This window comes from Nothoprocta perdicaria, unplaced genomic scaffold (genome assembly GCF_003342845.1).
Source record: "Nothoprocta perdicaria isolate Ctin4 unplaced genomic scaffold, notPer1 scaffold_167, whole genome shotgun sequence".
NCBI classification, from domain to species: Eukaryota; Metazoa; Chordata; class Aves; order Tinamiformes; family Tinamidae; genus Nothoprocta; species Nothoprocta perdicaria.
Genome location: NW_020454838.1, coordinates 1,462,449 through 1,481,610, shown reverse-complemented (window position 1 = coordinate 1,481,610; position 19,162 = coordinate 1,462,449). Strand labels below are relative to the sequence as shown.

Here is a 19,162-nt window from a genome sequence, read left to right as displayed (position 1 = left end):
TCTTTCCTTAAGAGTGTGTGATGCACTCAGACTTGTACTTCAAGCATCATTTTCGTTAATGGACTGATTTTTAGTATAATCCTTGTTATCAAAATTAAAATGATGAAAATGTGAGCACACTTTTAGCTTAATTATCTAGATATCTAAAGATATGTTTAAATATCTTTAAATATTTAAAATGTATTTAAAATACTTTAGTAGCCTTCTTAATATGAAAACATTTCAGAAAAAAATGCCATGAACTAACTCACAATTTAGTGAAATAGGGAAAGCTAAGAACTATGCAATTTATATTAAGGTGTGTGTGTATAAATATACCTGATAAAGTAACTGCAATTTGAAATAAATAGGTTTCTGTAGTCCTTTTAGCATAAAATCTATATGGGGTAAATTATAATCAATTTATGTAGTATGAATTATACCAAGCATACACGCCAAACTTCCAAGGTTATGTGCCACATGAATAGAATATACACAATGAAGGCAGGGAAACCTAATGCCCAGATTTATCACGTAGACGTATGACTGATCATTTACTGAGATCTTTGTCTTGATTTCCTCCTGGGGGGACAGCTCTGCATGTTTGTGTGTGGTTATACTCTGTTAAGGACCTTCTCCTGCACTTGCACGTCCTTCATGTTTTCAAATAGGCACTCCACAGGGCTGTATGATTTATGTCTGTGCTTGTGAAGGATAAGATTTGTCATCCTTTTAGTTTTCTGAGCTGTCAAGGCCAGGCCAGTATTTCTGTGGCAGAATAATCTTGTAAATTGAGCCGGACCGGCTGAGGATTATTTGTCTGGACATTCTTTGACAAAATTCTGATTTTTTTTTCTTATTATTTTTGGATATACCTCAATAACTACTAGCTTTAGCTATTGCATGGCTGTTTATCAGAAGAGTTAAGGAGTGGGAAAAGAGATGGATGGTGATACGTTACTTTTACATTTGCCAACCTGTCCAAAAGGAGCCCTACTGGTGGCCCAATTTATTTATTTTGGTCTGATCTTTGTCTTGTTCACTACATGTTTCCCTCAAGTTCTGTGCTGTTTCCTGTAGGATGATCAAATACATTCTGACCTTAGTTCATTCAAATAGATATGAATCATCTTTGACTCCAAGGCCTTTTGAATTCAGAGAGATTTTCTAATTTCTTGGTGATTTCAAGTTCTTACTACTTTCACACCTTGAGTACATGTTAGTTAAATAACCCTTCCAGAGCCTCTGTGGAAAAAGGGGATTTTTAATTACATTTTCAATCAATACTTTTCTAAGACATCCTTTTCTGTTTCAAGTGAATCTAGTTACGATGCAGTACAGCCAGTACGACTAATTATCCTGAAGGATAGTGTTATAAGAGCAATAATGAGGTATGTCAAGTGGAGCAAAACCACTCTATTTATTATGGGTAAACCTGTTGCATAAATTAGCTAGAAAATAATTACCACTGACTAATTTGTTTGAATGATTCTTTGCGAGTTGTTTCTCTTACCTTCCTTGCACTAGTTCCTTTTTCCTTATTTCTGATTCTAGATATATTTAAGGGTATGGTTCTGGTTTAACAGAGCTTTCCATTGCTAGAAATTTTGAAGGACAGAGAAGTATATTATTTGGTTTTACAGCTGACAGCTTTCCTACCCACATCTGTAGCATCAAGACCACTTCCACTAGCAATGTTGAGAGATATGTAATAGAAAATCTGTGATAGTGTCACATATAAAAGCTATTATTTTTACTGATGGATTTATATTTTACTGACAGATATAATCTATAAAGATATCTATCAGTAGTATGTAGTAGCAGTGAAAAGCAGAATGAGTTTTAGAAATTGCTAGGAAAAGAATATAGACTAAACAGGAAAACAGTCATTACAAATAAATGGCTTGCCCATATCTTGAATACTGTGTGTTTTTTGTCATTACATATAAAAAAAAAAAAGTTAAAATAGGACTCAGGAGGTTCTCGGAAGGATAAAGCAGATCAAAGGAAGGAATCTATTTCTGTATGAGGAATTGCTAAGTAGGTAAGAAACCTTTCCTTTGGAAGAAGGATGGCTATAGGTCATTCCTAGGTTAAAGTTAGGTGTGGAATTAGTCACAAGTTACATCCCTAGAGAGATGAAAGCTGTATGTGTACAGTAACTCTTAGGTGGCTGAAATGCCTATTTAGGAATTTAGCTACTTTCATTATTCTGCCTTTCTCTCATGGTTATATCTTGTCCACACCCAGCCTCAACTTGGAAGGATGAGTTGCCAGTCGGTTGACCCTTCTGATCAGGGATTCCCAGCTAAGAGTCCCGGTTGACTGGGTGAAGTCTAGGCTAGAAAGCTTGGGGATGGGATGGAGTAATCTGATGTAAGTGGATACATCCACAATCAAGTGTCATGGTCTGCTTTTTAATTCAATTCCATGCATATTCCTGTTTGTTAAGGGAGCTACAGCTTCCATTTTACCAAACTGGGTTATGATAGGACTTTTTTTAGTAGTGGATCTAATGCCTCACAAACAAGCTCTAGTCCTGATGTGCCAGGTCAGCATCGCAACAGATTTGTGGCTTTATGTACTCTCGCTATAAAATAAAGCTGTGGGTTTTCTGCAAGCCCACAGCTTTTAACTCCTTGCTCACATGTACATGATACACTGCCAGCTTTTTATCACCTTGTCACTGAGCACCCTGCGGTTAATAAAAGCAAGGCTTCCCAGCTTTCTTTTTTGTTTGTTTATCGAAAGCATGCATGATTTATAATGAAAACCAAAGGATTTCAGGGATGTTCGAGGTAAAAATGCTGGCAATGCATGGCAATGTAGAGAACAAGCTACCTGGATCCGTGCCTAATTGTGTCTATGGTGCAGCTTGTTCATGCCCTGACCAAGAGGCAGGGGAGCTCGGTCTGAGCTGCAGTAGAACTGCTGTCACTGGCATCTGAGATGATTGGATAGCACATAGATATGTGAGCTAGTTTTATAATATGCCTCATTCACCTGTCAGTGAAGGCCTGCTGTGCCTGTATTTTGATCTTAATGTAGGTAAATCCTTAACTTAGCTGGCAGGCAATGCTGTAGATGGGCTAATTCTTCATCCCTTTGAAGCAGCTAGACAGCTAACTGCAGCACAGTGATTCCTACCTGGCTGTCTGGAGGAAGTCCCTTTGAGAATTAGGGCCTTTGAGGTATAAAATCCCTTAGGCTACCAAGGTCACAAGTGACGGAGAAAACAGCAGGCCCCAGTTATCCTTTGTTTTAGTGAAGGGCCTTGCAGCCAGGAAAGGAAAATCTACCTTTATTACTCCAAAGCACTAAAATGGGCTAGTATATTCTCACACATGCTATTACAGTCTTGCAGACTCTCTGTGGTGAAGGTTAATGCCTACCCAGATACTCCTTGTGGATTTTGGCATGAAATGAAGGGAATTTCTTAAATAAGCTTTGCATCAGGATGGCTAGTAGAGAGAGGGACCCATTCCCCTCAGATGAGGGTCTGTTCTTTTTAGAGCCAGTTTTTGCTTTCGACCACCACGAGCTCCTGTGAAAGCATGTGTGGAAATGCGTATGGAGCTTTGCGCTTAAAACACTGAAGTCGATAAATGCTGATGAAGGAGGAACACTTACATTCCTTTGAGAAGTGGTGCTTCGTGCCCATGTATTGATACGGAGTTTGCTTGATACCTCCTGAACCCATGCCGAAGCATAAACATTCCTTGTGCACAGGACCTGAAGTCACTTCCCAAGGCTGCTATCTCAGGTTAACATCAGCCTGGGGCACCAGTTTCACGGAGGCCAGAAGGAAACATGGAGATGTAATTTGTGATTCTGTATTCTCCTTCTACCACGCTTGTCACTCCAGCAGCTTTCCGATGCTCTTGCTCTCTCTCTCTGGGCCGCGAGGTGCCGCCGCTCCTCCATGCTTGGCCTGCGGGAAGTGTCCGCCCGGAGAGGCCAGCAAGGGCCACGGCAGATTGCCCAGAGCCTCCTTGTGTCCCTGTCTGTCCACCACTTGCCGGTAGTATAGGCTCTCCACCATGATAGGCAAGTGAGTGTAAGCAGACCCAGGAAAAATAGAGGACTTTATTATTTTGAAATTAATAAAAGGGTTACAGCAGACTCCTCATAAGGCTGCTGTTTCCTTCAAAGTAGATTGTGGCCTCCTAGGAGGTCAGAACTGGTGAGAGAGCAATTGGGCACCTACCAACCTTTTGTAAATATATGCTTTCAGTAGTCATGTTCACCCACAGACCCAGCCCTTCCTGGCAGGCTGGGTTCCTACTGTTGCCCTTTCCATCTCCATGGAGTCTCCAGATAGGAACACCCTTGGCTCTCAGTCTGTGGTGTATTGAAGTGCTAGGGCCTGAGTTAGGCCTGAGTTAGGTTTGACTTACAGCTGAATATGACTCTGCCTTTGTACACAATTCAGAAGAATTAGCAGTTCAGTAGAACTGCTTATGCTAACCTGCATATAGGCTCATAAAATTGTAAATTTGGAGGCTCTCATGCAAGTGTTTTCGACCTTGAAGGGAACTTTCCCATCCAAAGCCAGGGCTCTGGCCAAGTCCCAGTCTGAGGTGACAGGAAAAATAGGACATACCAGATACTACTACTCACAAAGAAAATGGAAGTTTTTCAGATTTGGTTCTATAAAAGCTGGACGCTCTTGCAGCTACTTTGGAGACCTCACTTAAGGGTGGATGTACCACGTAAGACCTCCCAGTTGCCAGGATGGTTCTCCAAATCCTCACTGCAAGAGGGACTCCCCAGCAACTGTGGATCTGGATGATGGTAACTTATTTAGGGAATTGGTGATGTATCTTAACCACTATTCTCTTTCTTGTATAGAAATGGTTAAGTGCATTACGTTGCTTATTTGGTCTGTTGTTAAAACCCAGCGCACAGCAAGCTTATTTTTTTGTTAGATGTATCATTTCATTTCTGTGTTATTTGATAGTAATAGTAAACACAACCATTCTTTCCCTTGGCATCTAGTTCTTTTCACCACTCCCTGTCAATAGGCAAAATGTAAATTGATGTAGTCATCATCCCTGTAGTGAGAGTGTTGCATTTCACTCACTTTTTTACAATGTTTTGTTCACATGCTCAATAAGTTTACTTGATCAGTAGCATTTGACCTCATTTGTATCTTAATCTCACTCTGTGTATAACAAAGAATCTTCCTGGCTCAGATCTTCCTGGACCAAAACATGAATCACTGTCATTTCTATCGTTGGCTGTTCTTTAAGCAAGTGCTGTGTTCATGCACATTTACCAGGTGACAGACGATCACAAGTATAGCCCTGTCTCAGTCCCCTGGGCATCTCTGTGCTACATCAATCCCATGCACACACCCACATGTTGATCTCCTGCCCTGAGTTCTCTGTAGTTCCCTGTGCCTTCTGGTCTCAAAGTTTACCAGAACTGGCTCAGATTCCTTCCACTTCCCTGTCCACCCTCATCTCCAGCCCAACTTGCTTCTTTTACAGACAGTTCCTGAACTTGTCTTTCTAGAGATTTTTCTACCAGCCACTGCTTTCCTCCAAGAAACTGCTTCAGGCATCAAACTTCTTCCATCAGAACTAATGTGACTGAAGTCAGGTGGTTAGGATGCTTACCTGAGCACCCTTGATGTCTGAGAGTTACTTTAGCAAATAATTGTGTCACATCGTCAGGAAAAAAATCCTTGAAGCAAAGCATAGAATTTGCATGTTCCTCTTCCAAGTGTTTCATTTGACACAAAGACCAGATCAGCATAAACCAGAAAACTGTCAACAAGAGTTGCTAGAGTCCTCTCATCCCAGGACCCGTGACATAAATGTCTAATGCTGTTCTCCCTAACTCAAAAGATCTTGAGAAGAGCCTTTATTCAGGAAGGTGGCACGTCAAACTGCAACAGGAAAGCAATATTGCAACCATTTGTGTGTAATAAAGCCTGCACTGGGTTAAGGACATGTTGGACAAATATTTTTATATTTTGCAGGGCTGAATTTTTTTCTCCCTTCAAAAATTTTATCTGCTTTAGAAAAGACATGAAAGACCAGGGAAGTTTTTGTTTTTTGTTTTTCCCCAGTATATTGCTATGGAAATTTTGAAAACTTCCAAACATCTCTAAGGCCTACCAAAATGACCTGCAGAGTGAGATTACTGATTCTTTGCAAAATTCAAAATTGCAGAATTGGCTCTGGGGAATGCCTAGTAAGAGGAAGAGGAAACCAAATGAAGGGAATGATAGTCACTGGGAGATCCTGGATGCCAGTGGCTACCATCGCATCACTCTTTTCCCCTGAAATAGCCAAGTTTTGCTATGCTGGCTGCAGCTGTGTTAAGCAACCAGTTAGTTTCTTTCTCAAGCTATTACTCACTGTCAACCAGCTACTGCACTCCAAGGTTGGTTGTATTTTCTCACCCAGGTAAAGCTATACATAGAGCACTTGGATATGTAATATGCCTTATAAACACAACTGTTACTGAAAGGAATTTCAATGTTCAAAATGGCATGTCCCTAGACCTTTATACACCAAGTTCTAGCATTAGTATATTTATAAAGGTTTTCTAAAGCAGTACAAATCCAGTTTCCTCTGCTGCTTTGTTCTGATATTCTTGCTTTTCTGTTCTATTGTTTTCCCTTCCATTATTTGAGGTTGTGTTTGGGTTTGTTTGCTTCTCTCTTTCAAGCATATCTTTAATTCAGTAGTGGGAGAATAAAAACCTTATTCTTTATGCCTTTGACTGTGACTCAAAAGTCCTCCTGACATCATTATTCCTGTTTTCTTAAAAGGCTTCTTGTTGGGCCTTTCATTTGACCTTTAAATATCACTGTCTAACTTAGGTTAAAGGAAACCTTTGCAACTGCTCATCTGCACAAGGACACTTTGCTTTCTTCTATCCACAAAGGGCTGCAAAAATTAGTGCAATAAGATGCTCAAATATTTTCATTAGCTGATCTCTTGCTACCTCTTAGTAGCAGGAGAAGAATATCTCTTAAAGATGTGTCTAAGGCAAGAATGTTTCACAGCATTTTAGAGAGAAGGAGAGATTTTGGTGCCAGAAGAGCCAAGGATCACATTCCCAATGAGATATTTGCTCAGGGCAGCATCTCCTTTGAAATGTGTCCAGCTGGCAAGGGGCTGCTGCTGAACAGGCCTTTCTCTCACTGAGCTCTTCTGTATCACTTGTGCAGATGCCAAATCTGTAGGTATTGATACCTGCTTGCACAAGCAGGATGTGAAATGAGAGAGTAGGACATCTATGTTTGCTATAACTAAGGCCTTTCGGAGAGCTCATGTAGAGGATGTGCTTACCTTGCTTTTTTCTGGGCACACAAAGCCAGAGCAAAGTTTGTCTGCATGAGTTTCCTTTCAGTCAGCTTTTGCTGTCTTTTTTTCCTGCTTATTGATGCTGGAGATAAGAGTTTTTGGAGATAAGAGTCTATAAGGCCAGCCTACAGGGCAAATTGAAACCAAAGATAGAAGAAATCATAAGAAAAGTCTTCACAGAGTTCCTGGAGTCTGTAGGATGTGAGCACTGGCTGCTGGTTTTTGAAAAACCTGTCTTATCAGGCCATGGTAAATATGTCACATTCAGATTAAGCTATCTCTGAGCTCTGACTTGTCTACTGCAGTAAAACTGTTGAATTTGTTGAAGTTGAAAACAGGAAGAATTTCACCAGAAAAAAATATATTTATTTCTAAGTTCCCAACTTGCAGTTCAGAAATATGCATGGATTTATATCAATTGCTTTAAGACATAAGCATTATACAGTACTTAACTCAGAAATAAGTTATAATAAAGAGCTACTTTTTGCAAAATAAAGTTAAAAAAGCCATTTTATAAACAAAATTTACTGCAGATCTTCAAATGAGGAGCTGCAGTTTTCAATTTCAGTCTCAATAACAATATCTGATAAGATAGACACTTTCCAAATCACAGCAGATCGGGAAGGCACTGAGTCTAGGGGTCTAATCTTTGGTCACTTTGTTATGATGTCGTTTTAGGCTCCTTAAAAACTCTCAATTTCATTGTTTGTTGCCATATGATATAGAGAAAAAAAAAAGTGGGGGGAGAAAATGGAAATTTAGCTACAGAAAATGAGTCTGACTCCATGTATATCTGTTCTCTGATAACTGAGTTCATTTCTGGGATTGTGTCAGAATGTTCCTGCCCTCAGATCTCCAGTTTACGATTTCTCTTCTTCACACTTTTATTCTTTGACTGTGTGAAAGGTTGGTTGATAATTTGAGGTAAATTCATGTATAAAAAAATAGATAAACAGATAGAGTCACTCAGTGCTGCTTCCAATTTTGAGGCATCAGTTTCCAAAGCATTTTTTTTCCTTTTACAGTCTACTAGTCCCCATCCAAAATCTCCCACCAGATCTGTCTCCGTTGATAACTGGATGTAGTTCTTCATATGAAGTCAGAATTCGTAGATGAGATCTTTTGCCATATTGCTCAGTTTCATTTTCTCATTAAATATTTCCTCAAATCTCAAGTTTTGCTTTGGAGTGAAATGGTTCTTCCAGTCACCAACTGTACCTAGGAAAGCAGGAACAGAAAAAGAACAGTGAGATCTTGTGTAAAAAAAAAAATGATTATAACTGTGCTTTTTAGTGGTAATCCATTTTTGCTCATGCTACAGTTGACCCAAATCACAATTATTTTATTAGCCACCATCTCTTTGTTAAGTGATAATCATGACCTAACATAGTGTTTTCATAGGTGTGGTGGGACCCTGATTGAAGGAGCTGGATCATCACTCATGAAGACTATGCAGACTGTGCCTTGAGTTTGGTCAAGGTCTTAAAGATGCCTGTTATTACGCCATCACTGGAGTGACTAATTCATTCTTTCTCTCTTTTTTGTTGCCAGCATATTCTTCTTTGAGGAATGTTTCAATAGATAGCAGGTTATACAGAGGTAAACACTAATAACAGAAGGTGTTATTAGTGCCTAGTGTCTAGCACTTTTCCATTCCAGTAAACTAAGCAACCTTCGCAGGTGTAGGAGGGAACCTGGTGTTGCTTTTAAAATGCTGAAGTGATAAACTTCAGAATAAAAAAAGAAAAAGGAAAATAAAGAGTAATGCCCTGTGAATCTCTTCTTTCAGCACAAAAGCTCATATAGAGCAATATCAAACTCTTGTGACTCCTTTCTATTTCTGTGCTGCAAACCTAAACTTGCAACCCGAGAACTTAGGAAGAAAGTGATTTTCAAGATGACTTCATCTGAAGAATCTTGTCATCACTTTCTGGGGCTGATCCAAAACCTCATTGCAATCAGGAAAGGACTTCAGCCCAATGCTCGAGATAGATTGCAATTTTTCTGTGGTGCTAAGCCCACTTACCTTTTCGGAAAATTAGCTTCCTGTTGGATGTAAGTGCACAAACAGTATGATTGGGATCACTATTTTCTTTTTCTGTGTTTGTTTTCATCTCTGAAAATGATGACTTCTTGCAAATATCTTGGATTTCATGATCACTGATGTTTATATTCAGGAATACAGTAATGTCCTTTACAATCTTAGGGAGATCCTGAGGTACAAGAAGAAAAAAGCTTTTACTGCACTGAGAAGAATTATAGTTGATATGGAAAGAATTTTCATTTTATTACTTATCAAGTTTATCTCACACATTTATTTGCTTTGAAGCAAAAGTAAAAGTCTAATTGATTTGTTCCCCTGGAAGTGGGACTTACATCTAAATAGGCTCCCAGCTGACTTGGGATTTGAAACAGATTAGTTTGTATTCCTCATAGAGGAAATTTTTGACAAATATTAACAAAATTATATCAAATGAAACATTGGAAAATATTTACTCAAAAATCATTTACTCAAAAAACATTTTCTAGAAACTGAAGTTTGTTCAATGTGTGAGTTTTATTTTTAAAGTAATTTCCACATAGTAACTTCCTTTTGCCAAAACTATGGTTCTCCAACCCACCCAGGATTCTGATTTCTTTTTTTTTTTGGGAGCACATGTTCTCTTGAGCATGTGCACATAGAATTATTTCACACAGAAAGTTCTATGCAAATATAAAATGCATCCATAGACATGCATCCACATTTGTCTTTGTCCTTTTTCATTATAATTAGCTCTTTGAAATTTTAATTATTATGACTTATAAGTATTTTTTTAAAATAAAAAACAAAGAGCATATTTACCTTCTTCATGTCTTCATAGAACAAAAAAAGGATGTTAGTTTCATTTTTATGCTCTTCCCAGCTTAGGAAATGATCAAACCAGGATCCACAGACAACTGAAAAATATATATAAAGGTCTTCATGTAAACTTTATTCATAAGTAACTATAACTCTCACAGACTTTCTTGGTGTACTCCTCTAAAACTGATTCAATTCTCTCTGCTAAGAAGTGACTCGAACTTGCAATCCATAAAGATTATCCTTCTTTTAAGAATTTGTTTTCATATCAGAGATGTGGATATTATTCTGAAATATGATTTTGTATTTGAACACAGGCTCCAAATGTACTGGAAGGTTGGTATCTGAGTATAATGATATAATAAGTTCTGAGAATCTTAGCAAATGCCTATATGTCACAATAGAAAATTAATTACTGCACTAGGAAATAAAAAAATATTTTTGAAGGTGTGTTGGTGCACTGTATTGTTGCTTCTTTTCATTTTTTTTTCCCAACAGAGAATACTGCAGTATTTTTAAAGGTCAGATTATGTGGACAAGATGCTATCATCCAAATACATAATTTGGCAACAATATAGATCCTTTGCTTTTGTAGTTGATCCGTGGTACCTTATGCTGAACTATGGGAGGACTATGGGAGTTAAAAAACAACAGATTTAAAAAAAAAAAAAAAAAAGGAAAAAAGAAAGAAAGAAGTCTTGTAGTTGGATAGCAAGACTGACTACATAAAGTGGGAGTAACTAGGATGGATCAGAAACCAGATGATGAAAACAAAGAACTTTTTTGAAACATTAAACATCAGCATTTTCTAGAGCTGATATTGTGCTTTTTGTGGGTCGTTCTGTTTGAAAAAAAAAGCAAAACCCTCAGTACTGAGCATATCCAACTGTCTTCACTCTTTATTTGAAAAATGTGAAGTATTTGTAACTTAGACCCTCCTGATTTAAAGCTCAGTTAAAATCCTCTACTAGAGCAAAGAGAAAAGGCACAGAAGGAGCAATCAAAGCCAGAACTGTGACCTTGCTTTTTGTGTTGTTACTAGAAAAGCACAACATTGCAATGGGCATTATTCTGGTTGCTAACCTTGAGCTATAATTAATTGTCTGAATTCTCTGTCCAAGAGAGACTCTTCCTGCACATAAAGCACATCTAAACGCAAGACAAACGTGCAGTTAAATCCTGCTCTCCTGGTCAGCCATATGGGTGAAGCAGCCAGTGGCTGCTCCTGCTTCTCCTCAGCTCAGATCATGGGCCTAAGAAAGGAAGATCTACATATTTGCATATAGGTTTGGAGTTCTTACTTTATATATATATATATATATATATATATATTTCTAACACAGAGAGAAGCCTTTTAGGCTTCCAAGTATCAGAAAGTAAATACCCAAAAAATGCAAATCTGTCCATTAAAAAAAAAAAAGCCAAATAGAGCAAAAAATGGCAGCCATGTCTTTTCAGTCCAGTAGGTTCTCAGATTAGGTCACCACTGTCTCTGTTTTGCCCCCAGGCACTTGAGTTCTTACTGCATGGGTTCTCACTATCAGGGTGAATGATCTTGCTTATATTAATCAAGAGCCTGTGATCCTTTTGCCTTCAGGAGTACAGAGTACCTTCCAGGAGATTCTAGTGACAGCGTCACCATTACCTCCATGCCCTTGACCTTGTTCTAAGCTCCAATTAACTATGAAAGGACATGAGGGAAGCTGAATGAAACAGCAGGACTTTCATGTGTTTCTGTTAAGAGCAGCAATTACAGAGTCTCTCAACAGATTGCCTCTTACACAAATTTCTGATGCAAAAACAGTGTTGTCTTTAATGCCTATACACACAGAAAATAGCAGATTACTAGACAGACAAATCAGAGGTGCTTTTACTGCTACTAAAGAGGTCTAGATCTCCCACAAGTAGCATATGTCTAAGAGGTACTCTGGACTAGGAACACAGTGTCTGAACCAAAGCTTGCAGAAGTCAATAGAAAACAAAAATTTTCTTCTTGATCTTTGATGTAAGCCCACGGTGACTGCAACAGCACTTTTCTTTCAAATGTTTTCTATCTCATCTATCATTGTTGCTGTTATCATCCCTGTGGTTGTATATCATGAGCACATGTCCTCAAAGGTGTAATAAAACACTTAAATGTGGGAGTGCACACCTGGAACATGCTCCTGTCATCAGCTTCCACGCCAACACTGCCACTAATAAAAATCTCACTCTTGTCCTTAGTCTTTGGACTCTGCTACTAAAACAACACCTTAGGTAGCCAGTATGCAAAGGTACTTTATGAGAGTGTCTAGACTCCTTTTGAAAGGCTACCCAAGGCCATCATCACCATCAGATAAAGAATTTGAGAGAGCAAGCCCCTAAGCATAGCTTTTAGTTCAGCTTGGAGGCCACCTCTATAGGGCCTCACATGCCATGTAGTATCCACACATTGATGGGACAGTAAGCCATGGAGAGCTCTCTGGGCATGTTCAACTGAAGGATCTACCTTCAGTCTTGTTGATCTGCCTGCCAGGAGGAGGGATGCTCTAGCTGCAGAAGTTCTGGCTGCTCTTATGTCTGCTTGGTAGGAGTTGTATGCATGTATTTCCTCCACCGAAGACTGAACTTAAATTATTTGTGTAAAGCATTCCACTACTAGAGCTCACAAGACATGACTGAAAATGTTTTAATACTGGCAAATCTACATTAGAATCAACAGACTGTGGGGTTTTCAGTGTGTTTGGTTTTGAGGGAAGGAGCAAAATCAGCAACTTGGTTGTGAGTGCAATTTTTTAAACAGATGTGTCAATGAACAGCAACCAGCAAAGATCAGTAATAATAATGCAGATATTTGTCAACATGTCTCCTTGGAGGGTGAAAAATAGTATCATATTATTTGTTCCTTTTTAATTTGACATTAGAATTTAGCCTGAAAATAATCCAATGGCACATAAGGAGCTCAATATGGAGTTATCACTTTTCATTAATATTTCTCAACTCTTTATGTGAATGACAAGCTAATATAGACTACAGACGGAAAACATAATATTTATTATTACCATAGACTACAAGAAGAAAGGATAACATTTATTCTTACCGTCTCCTCTTAAGAACAAGTCAAAGAAAGCAGTCCAGGTATCTACAGTGGGAAGGTTTGGGTTATCTCTGTAGTAATGATACATGGAAACTGCAGTATCTTTTGGGTTTCTGCTGATGTAGATCATCTGTAGGTGAAGTTGATATGACTATTTAGGATAATACTCTTATTCTATATGTGTGAATAAATGTGACATTACAGTGCTGAAAATCTTTTCTCCAGCATTCTTTTATCAGTGACAATGTCGATAAGGCAGAAATGTATTTGTCCCTTTTCAGGCAGAAGTCAGCAGTGATTACTATACAGCCATGTATGGACAAATGTTTCCTACACATGGCTAATCAATTAACTAATTAGTGGTTCTGTAATAGACTGTTTGAATTTTAGCTCAAGAGCACATTAAATATCTCATATACCTGAAAGATAAACCATTTACTAATTGATGTTTACATGATGGCTGCAAAATCTAAATTTTGCCATTCCATTTAAACTAGCTGTGACACAGTAGTCTGAATCTGAGCAATCCTGAAATTTCAAAGTTCTTGATTTTTAGTTTCTAAAATCTGAGATGTAGAGATGATCCTTTTAAAGCTCTCCCACATTAATATAGGAAGAATCAAAAACTGTGATTTGAATCCCCTTCACTCACTTGAAGGTAAAACCCATCAGTTTTGTGATTAGAAGCACACTCCCATGACTTACAGAGCAGTGAAATAAAGATACAGTAATGTGTTAAAGAAATATAGCAGAAAAATATGACAAGTGAATAAATACAGTTAGAAATCAAAAGCTGAATGATCTGCATTTCAGTCAGTACATGGATTTCAGGTTGCTAACTGTAGACCTCATCAAACATACATGATCAAAGAACGATCAGTAGGGAGATAAAAGTGGCTGGATTAATCATGAGGAGAATCATTTCAAGCCAATTCTCTTGTCAGTACAGAATATTCTATGTATATAATATCTGTAGAACCAAGTGATTCCTTACAGAATGGTCAGTAACGATCTAGGGCTGTGAAAAAAAACATTGCCCTGCTTCTTAAGACTGATTACCTGCTTTATATGAAACAGTGATTAATTTTCTAAGCAGGTGCTCCCTGTAGTAGGACGCGGGGTGATGAGACACCCATCTCACTGCACCTTTAATGATATATTTCTGATTAAAAGATATTGCCATTTTATTTTGTGGGGCAGGAACAAACCCTCACCAAGTCTCTGCTGAGACTCTTTGAACCTCTTTGAACCTCTGCTGCAGCTGTTTTCAATTGCTGTGTATCTGCAAAAGACAGAGCAAAACGTGCTTGCAAGTGGTAAATCTATGCTATTGGATCCATAAAACCTGCATGTGTTTTTAGCTCAAGGTACTGATTGGTAACTGATGAAATTCTAGACCCTGAGTTCTGTCAGAGAGTATTTCAGGTAGTTTTGAACAGCTTGCATGAATCAGGTTTACTATCTTATTTTAGACCCTGAAATATTAATATTCTTCTGTCCTACCATCAATATTATTGCAGTTACATCTATAAAAACTTGCTTAGGTAAATTTATGACAGAATAAGTAGATTTATGACAGAATTTTTAAAAGCCAAATTTTCTCCAAAACCAAATAATGAATTTGGTCCAAAGACAAAAAAAAAAGTGGTTAGGGACCAACACAATACAATATATGTCTAATAGTTGTATAATATATCTTACCTTGCATTTTTTCTTCTTAAAGTTTGGGGGTAACATGTTGTAGTCTAAGTGTGTTGGGATGATTCTCTTAGACGAAAGCTTATCCAGTTCCTCCAGTTTGGAAATGTCTCCAAATTCAATGGGAGATGTTAGTGTAACTTGACTGTTGTAAAGTTTTGTTATAACTCCTGCAAGCCAATGAGTGCCTTCAAAAATATTTTGAAGGAAAAAACAAATTAAAAAAAAAAAGGAAAGAAAAAGAAAAAAAGGAAGATTTGTTAGTTAAAAAAATATATGACTCCTGCAGATTGCATTTGGAAACAGTTTACTTGTTTGTAAGTGATAGTTCTGAGCCTCTAGACTCAAGAAACTTTATATAATTGAATAAACTCATTAACTTTGATTGTGTAAATAATGAAAAAATAGGTCTGTAGCTGAAGTATAACATAATTCTGTGTGAAGGCTTCAGTATTATTAATACCAAAGCAAGTTATTTTTCTAAAATTTTCTCTTTGGAAAAACTGCATCTCAGCAGGGAGAGGAGAGTTACATTATTAGTATCATTTATTTTAGAATAACTAGCCTATAGATTTTGGAAGGTAACTAACTCAGCTTGGTTTATGTCTTGTGTAAGTGAGAAGCAGGAATGGGGAAGGAGAAATGAACACATCTCCAGGCATGAGCCATGCAAACAACTTAATACAGCTCTGAGTTGCTCATAATTAACCACAGAAAGTCCTCAGGCAAATCCTTCAAGTACAGATTTTTCTTATTAAGAAAGAGCTATCTATTTGATTTCCAATATGAAAACATCCATGATTATTTTAAATTACAAAATCAGAATTTAGATAGATGACTTGCTTTTCTGTATTTCAGTGCTTGAATAATGCATCCCCATAATCAAATGAGGACAAATCTCTCTCCTGCACATAGACATTTTCCATTAACTTGTTTAAGAGGAGAACACTAAACAAGCAATCAAGATTTATTGCAATTGACATGTATCTAGCAGCAGAACTTACCAGATTTTGGGTAGGAAACCAGAAGGACATCATCTTCTCTAGCATCAAAATTATCCAAGGATTTTAAAAGTTCTGGAGATGACCTGGTAGTAAAGGGAATTCCCTTAAACACATGAATGAGTTCTGCCTTACCGGGGCTAGACATGTTTGCTTAAGTCTCGGATTCCTGCAGATCAGATAATAGTGAAATGACAAGTGGATTTAGGAGTCACCTCTAAGGCAGACAGTTTGAAGTGACAGAGAGACTGGGCAATACAAACTGCATGCTTATATACTTCGCTACGCACTGTGGAATCCTATCACATATTGATTTTTCTAGTTAGTTGTTAAAGAAAACTGAAATATTAGAGGTACCTTAATAAATAACTGAAATGCACCGTCATGAAAAATACATGCCATTTTTCATTTCCAGATAAGGAAATGAGATTAAACTACTCTGAGTAGTTTAATTGCAGAAAACAACAGTTAAATATTCCCATAAACAATTATTAATATGAGTACTATATAAGTTATCTTTTACTGCAAGCAGTTGCTGCTTCCAAACAAAAACCAGGCTAAGTCCAGAAATACTTTCAAAAAATTACAAAAACAGTGTCTCCCTGTAAATGTGTGAATGAAATATATAGGGGGTTGCTTTACCAAACATATAGTGGACTGAATTTTCAAAAGTGCAAAGTGATTCAGAGTGCTTCAAAACTGTGATGTCAATGGACTACATTTTTGAACATGCTAGAATTTCAGCATGAAGCATCTTGGAAACAGAGGGACAGCAGCACAATCAGTTTGTAAGCTGTCATATGTCTCCATAAGAGGAGTATGGGCAATAAAAATTGGAAATTTTAGATAGGTAGCTCAAATTCGCTTCAAACCAGAATATTTCATGGGTAGAAGTGCTTGAGGATTTTGGAAGCTTTCCACAGGAAATATTAAAAATAAAAAAAAAGAAAATAGAACAGAAAGCAAAAGTGTCAGGCAACTGCCACTTACCTGAAAAGTTTTGGTATTTTTGAATCTGTGGAAGTCACCATTCGTCATTTTTCAAAATAAAAGGTCCACTTTTGCACAAAATGTCCTGAAAAAAATGTGCTGTTAACATTCAAATTAATAGCTCAGCTCTGAAATAAAACATTTTGGAATGCTTAATGTTCTCAATTTTCAACAGTTCCAACTATTTTTTTCTTATTTATTTATTTTAATTTTTCAAGCTGGGTTGATTCCTAGACTTGCAGACTTTGTTTTTCCTCTGAAATTGGGATTGTATTCCTTAAGTCTAAAAAAAAAAGTCCTGAGATTTCTTGAGATAAGAAAATTATTTGCAAACTGAGCTTTACTCATGTTTACATTCTTTTCCTCAACCATCCAGAGGCTTCACTATTCCTACTGAAAAACCCAAAGAATCTATTCAGCTGAGCCACTGTATATTCAGTTCAACTTTAGGACTTGTTTGCAAACCTTGTTCTAAAACAAGGCAGTAGATAAGGAATTTCCCAAGTTTAGTAATGTTTCAGTTCCTATTGTATCTTAAATAATGAATATCTAAATAACTCAGGTTTGGTCATGGGAGCTGGCTGCCAAATGTACCTCTCATGGCCCATGATAAGAAGTTAATGATTGGAGAAGTTCTTCCAACAAACTCCTGATACCAAGCCAGTTTACTGACAAGGAATTAGGACAGTTACTTGCCCCCATGCTTGCTTCCTTCTAATTCAGTATTCAGAAAAGTCGACCCTGTGGGACTGATGGGATGCTGACATTCAGAAAGAATTTGGAGTCTCTCAGTGATAAGGAGTTAACATTTTTCTCTTGCTTCCAGCTCTGAAGACCTAAGCCATTCCTTCAGAGCTTAGGGTCCAAATCCTTAAAAAATTATCCTCAATCAGCAGATTGTGTTGCGTTGTATATTTTAGATGTATGGCTTTTTTTTTTTTTTTTTTTTTTTTAAGATGTATAAATTATGTTTGGTAGCATAATGACTCCTGTTTCTGTTTTGTTTTGAGCTTGTGCATTAGTCTTAATATAAAGATTTGTAAGGTTTATTTTGTAGCCATCATTCCTGCCATACGCATTTAGTATAGGTTAATAAAGTTGCATAACCTTGACCTAGCAAAARAAAAAAAAAAAAAAAAAAGTTAATGCATAAAATAAGTTGTATATTTGCCCTGCTGTTTCCCTTTCATTACATCATATATTTCTATTGCATTTTGAGTCAGCACATTGGCCTAATCTAATCAGTTGGAGCCTAATTAATCAGACACAATTGAAATGGCCAAGGTGTATAACAAAAGCAATACAGTAGCCAGGAAAATTCTAGTTCTCTTATTCATCTCAATTAATTTTTATTCTCACTTCTGTTGTCAGCATGCCTATCAGTCAGTCTGGAAATTCAGGATAATTACACTGAAATAGATCTCCCTTCTTAAATGCTTCCTATATTTGGAATACAGGACCTACACTGGAAAGGTACAATGTCTTGAACTGACCTAAAAAGGAAGAGGATAATCAGCACCTTACAGGACTAGATTCAAATTTACATTTTTTTTTTAGGTACAAAGGGAGTACAAAAAGAGTATGTGTTTACAGAATCAAATTCTCCAGATAACTTTAGTATCCGTCTTGGTCTATATTGAAACACTGGCTTCAGCATTTCCAGGTGTAGAAGCCAACTGAAACATGTTGAACCAGGTGAACACATGAAAGGAGAGGTAAAGCTGGAGAAATTCCATACATGTTATACACATCTGTTACACAGATCTCTCACAGCTGCAGCTTGTCTTTGGCCTGTTCTCTGGCCCTGCTCTCAGTGTTGATGGAACATGAATTTTGGTGGCTGGACAGCAGACTCCTGACTCCCATGAGTCCAGCTCCTTTTGCCTCTGTGTTAGACCTCCTTACCTTCTCCAGTCCAGTGAGCGACCTCCCTTAAAAGACTCCCCAAATTTGTTCTTAACCTCTCTCTACCCTGCCACTTCTTGATCACTTCAAGATCACCATTCTCTTTTCGGTATGGTTAAACACAGCACCATTGAACCCAATGTCTCAGTTGAATCCAATCACAATACTCATCCGATCCATACCCATCTCAAACAGCCAGTACAAAAAGGAGGAGTAAAATTTTGCAAAATATGCAGATGAAATAACATGTATTGGTTACATGAGAGAATTTCAATGTACACCCATGGGTTACTGAATGCTTTTAACTGGCACTGTCAAACAAAGTTTTTGTCATTTTTCAAAAATGCCCTAA

At 37.5% G+C, this 19,162-nt stretch overlaps 1 protein-coding gene across 1 annotated transcript; it reads right to left on the bottom strand.

Annotated features, from left to right (window-relative positions):
* Positions 1–8,393: 8,393 nt before the first annotated feature.
* LOC112944385 (sulfotransferase 6B1-like) lies at positions 8,394–16,063 on the bottom strand. Its single transcript, XM_026035809.1, has 6 exons — positions 15,919–16,063; positions 14,918–15,102; positions 13,220–13,346; positions 10,144–10,238; positions 9,328–9,514; positions 8,394–8,519 (listed from the first exon to the last, which is right to left on the bottom strand). The coding sequence occupies exons 1-6, from the start codon at positions 16,061–16,063 to the stop codon at positions 8,401–8,403; spliced, it is 858 nt and encodes a 285-aa protein (XP_025891594.1). The 3' UTR covers positions 8,394–8,400.
* Between the last annotated feature and the right edge of the window lie 3,099 nt (positions 16,064–19,162).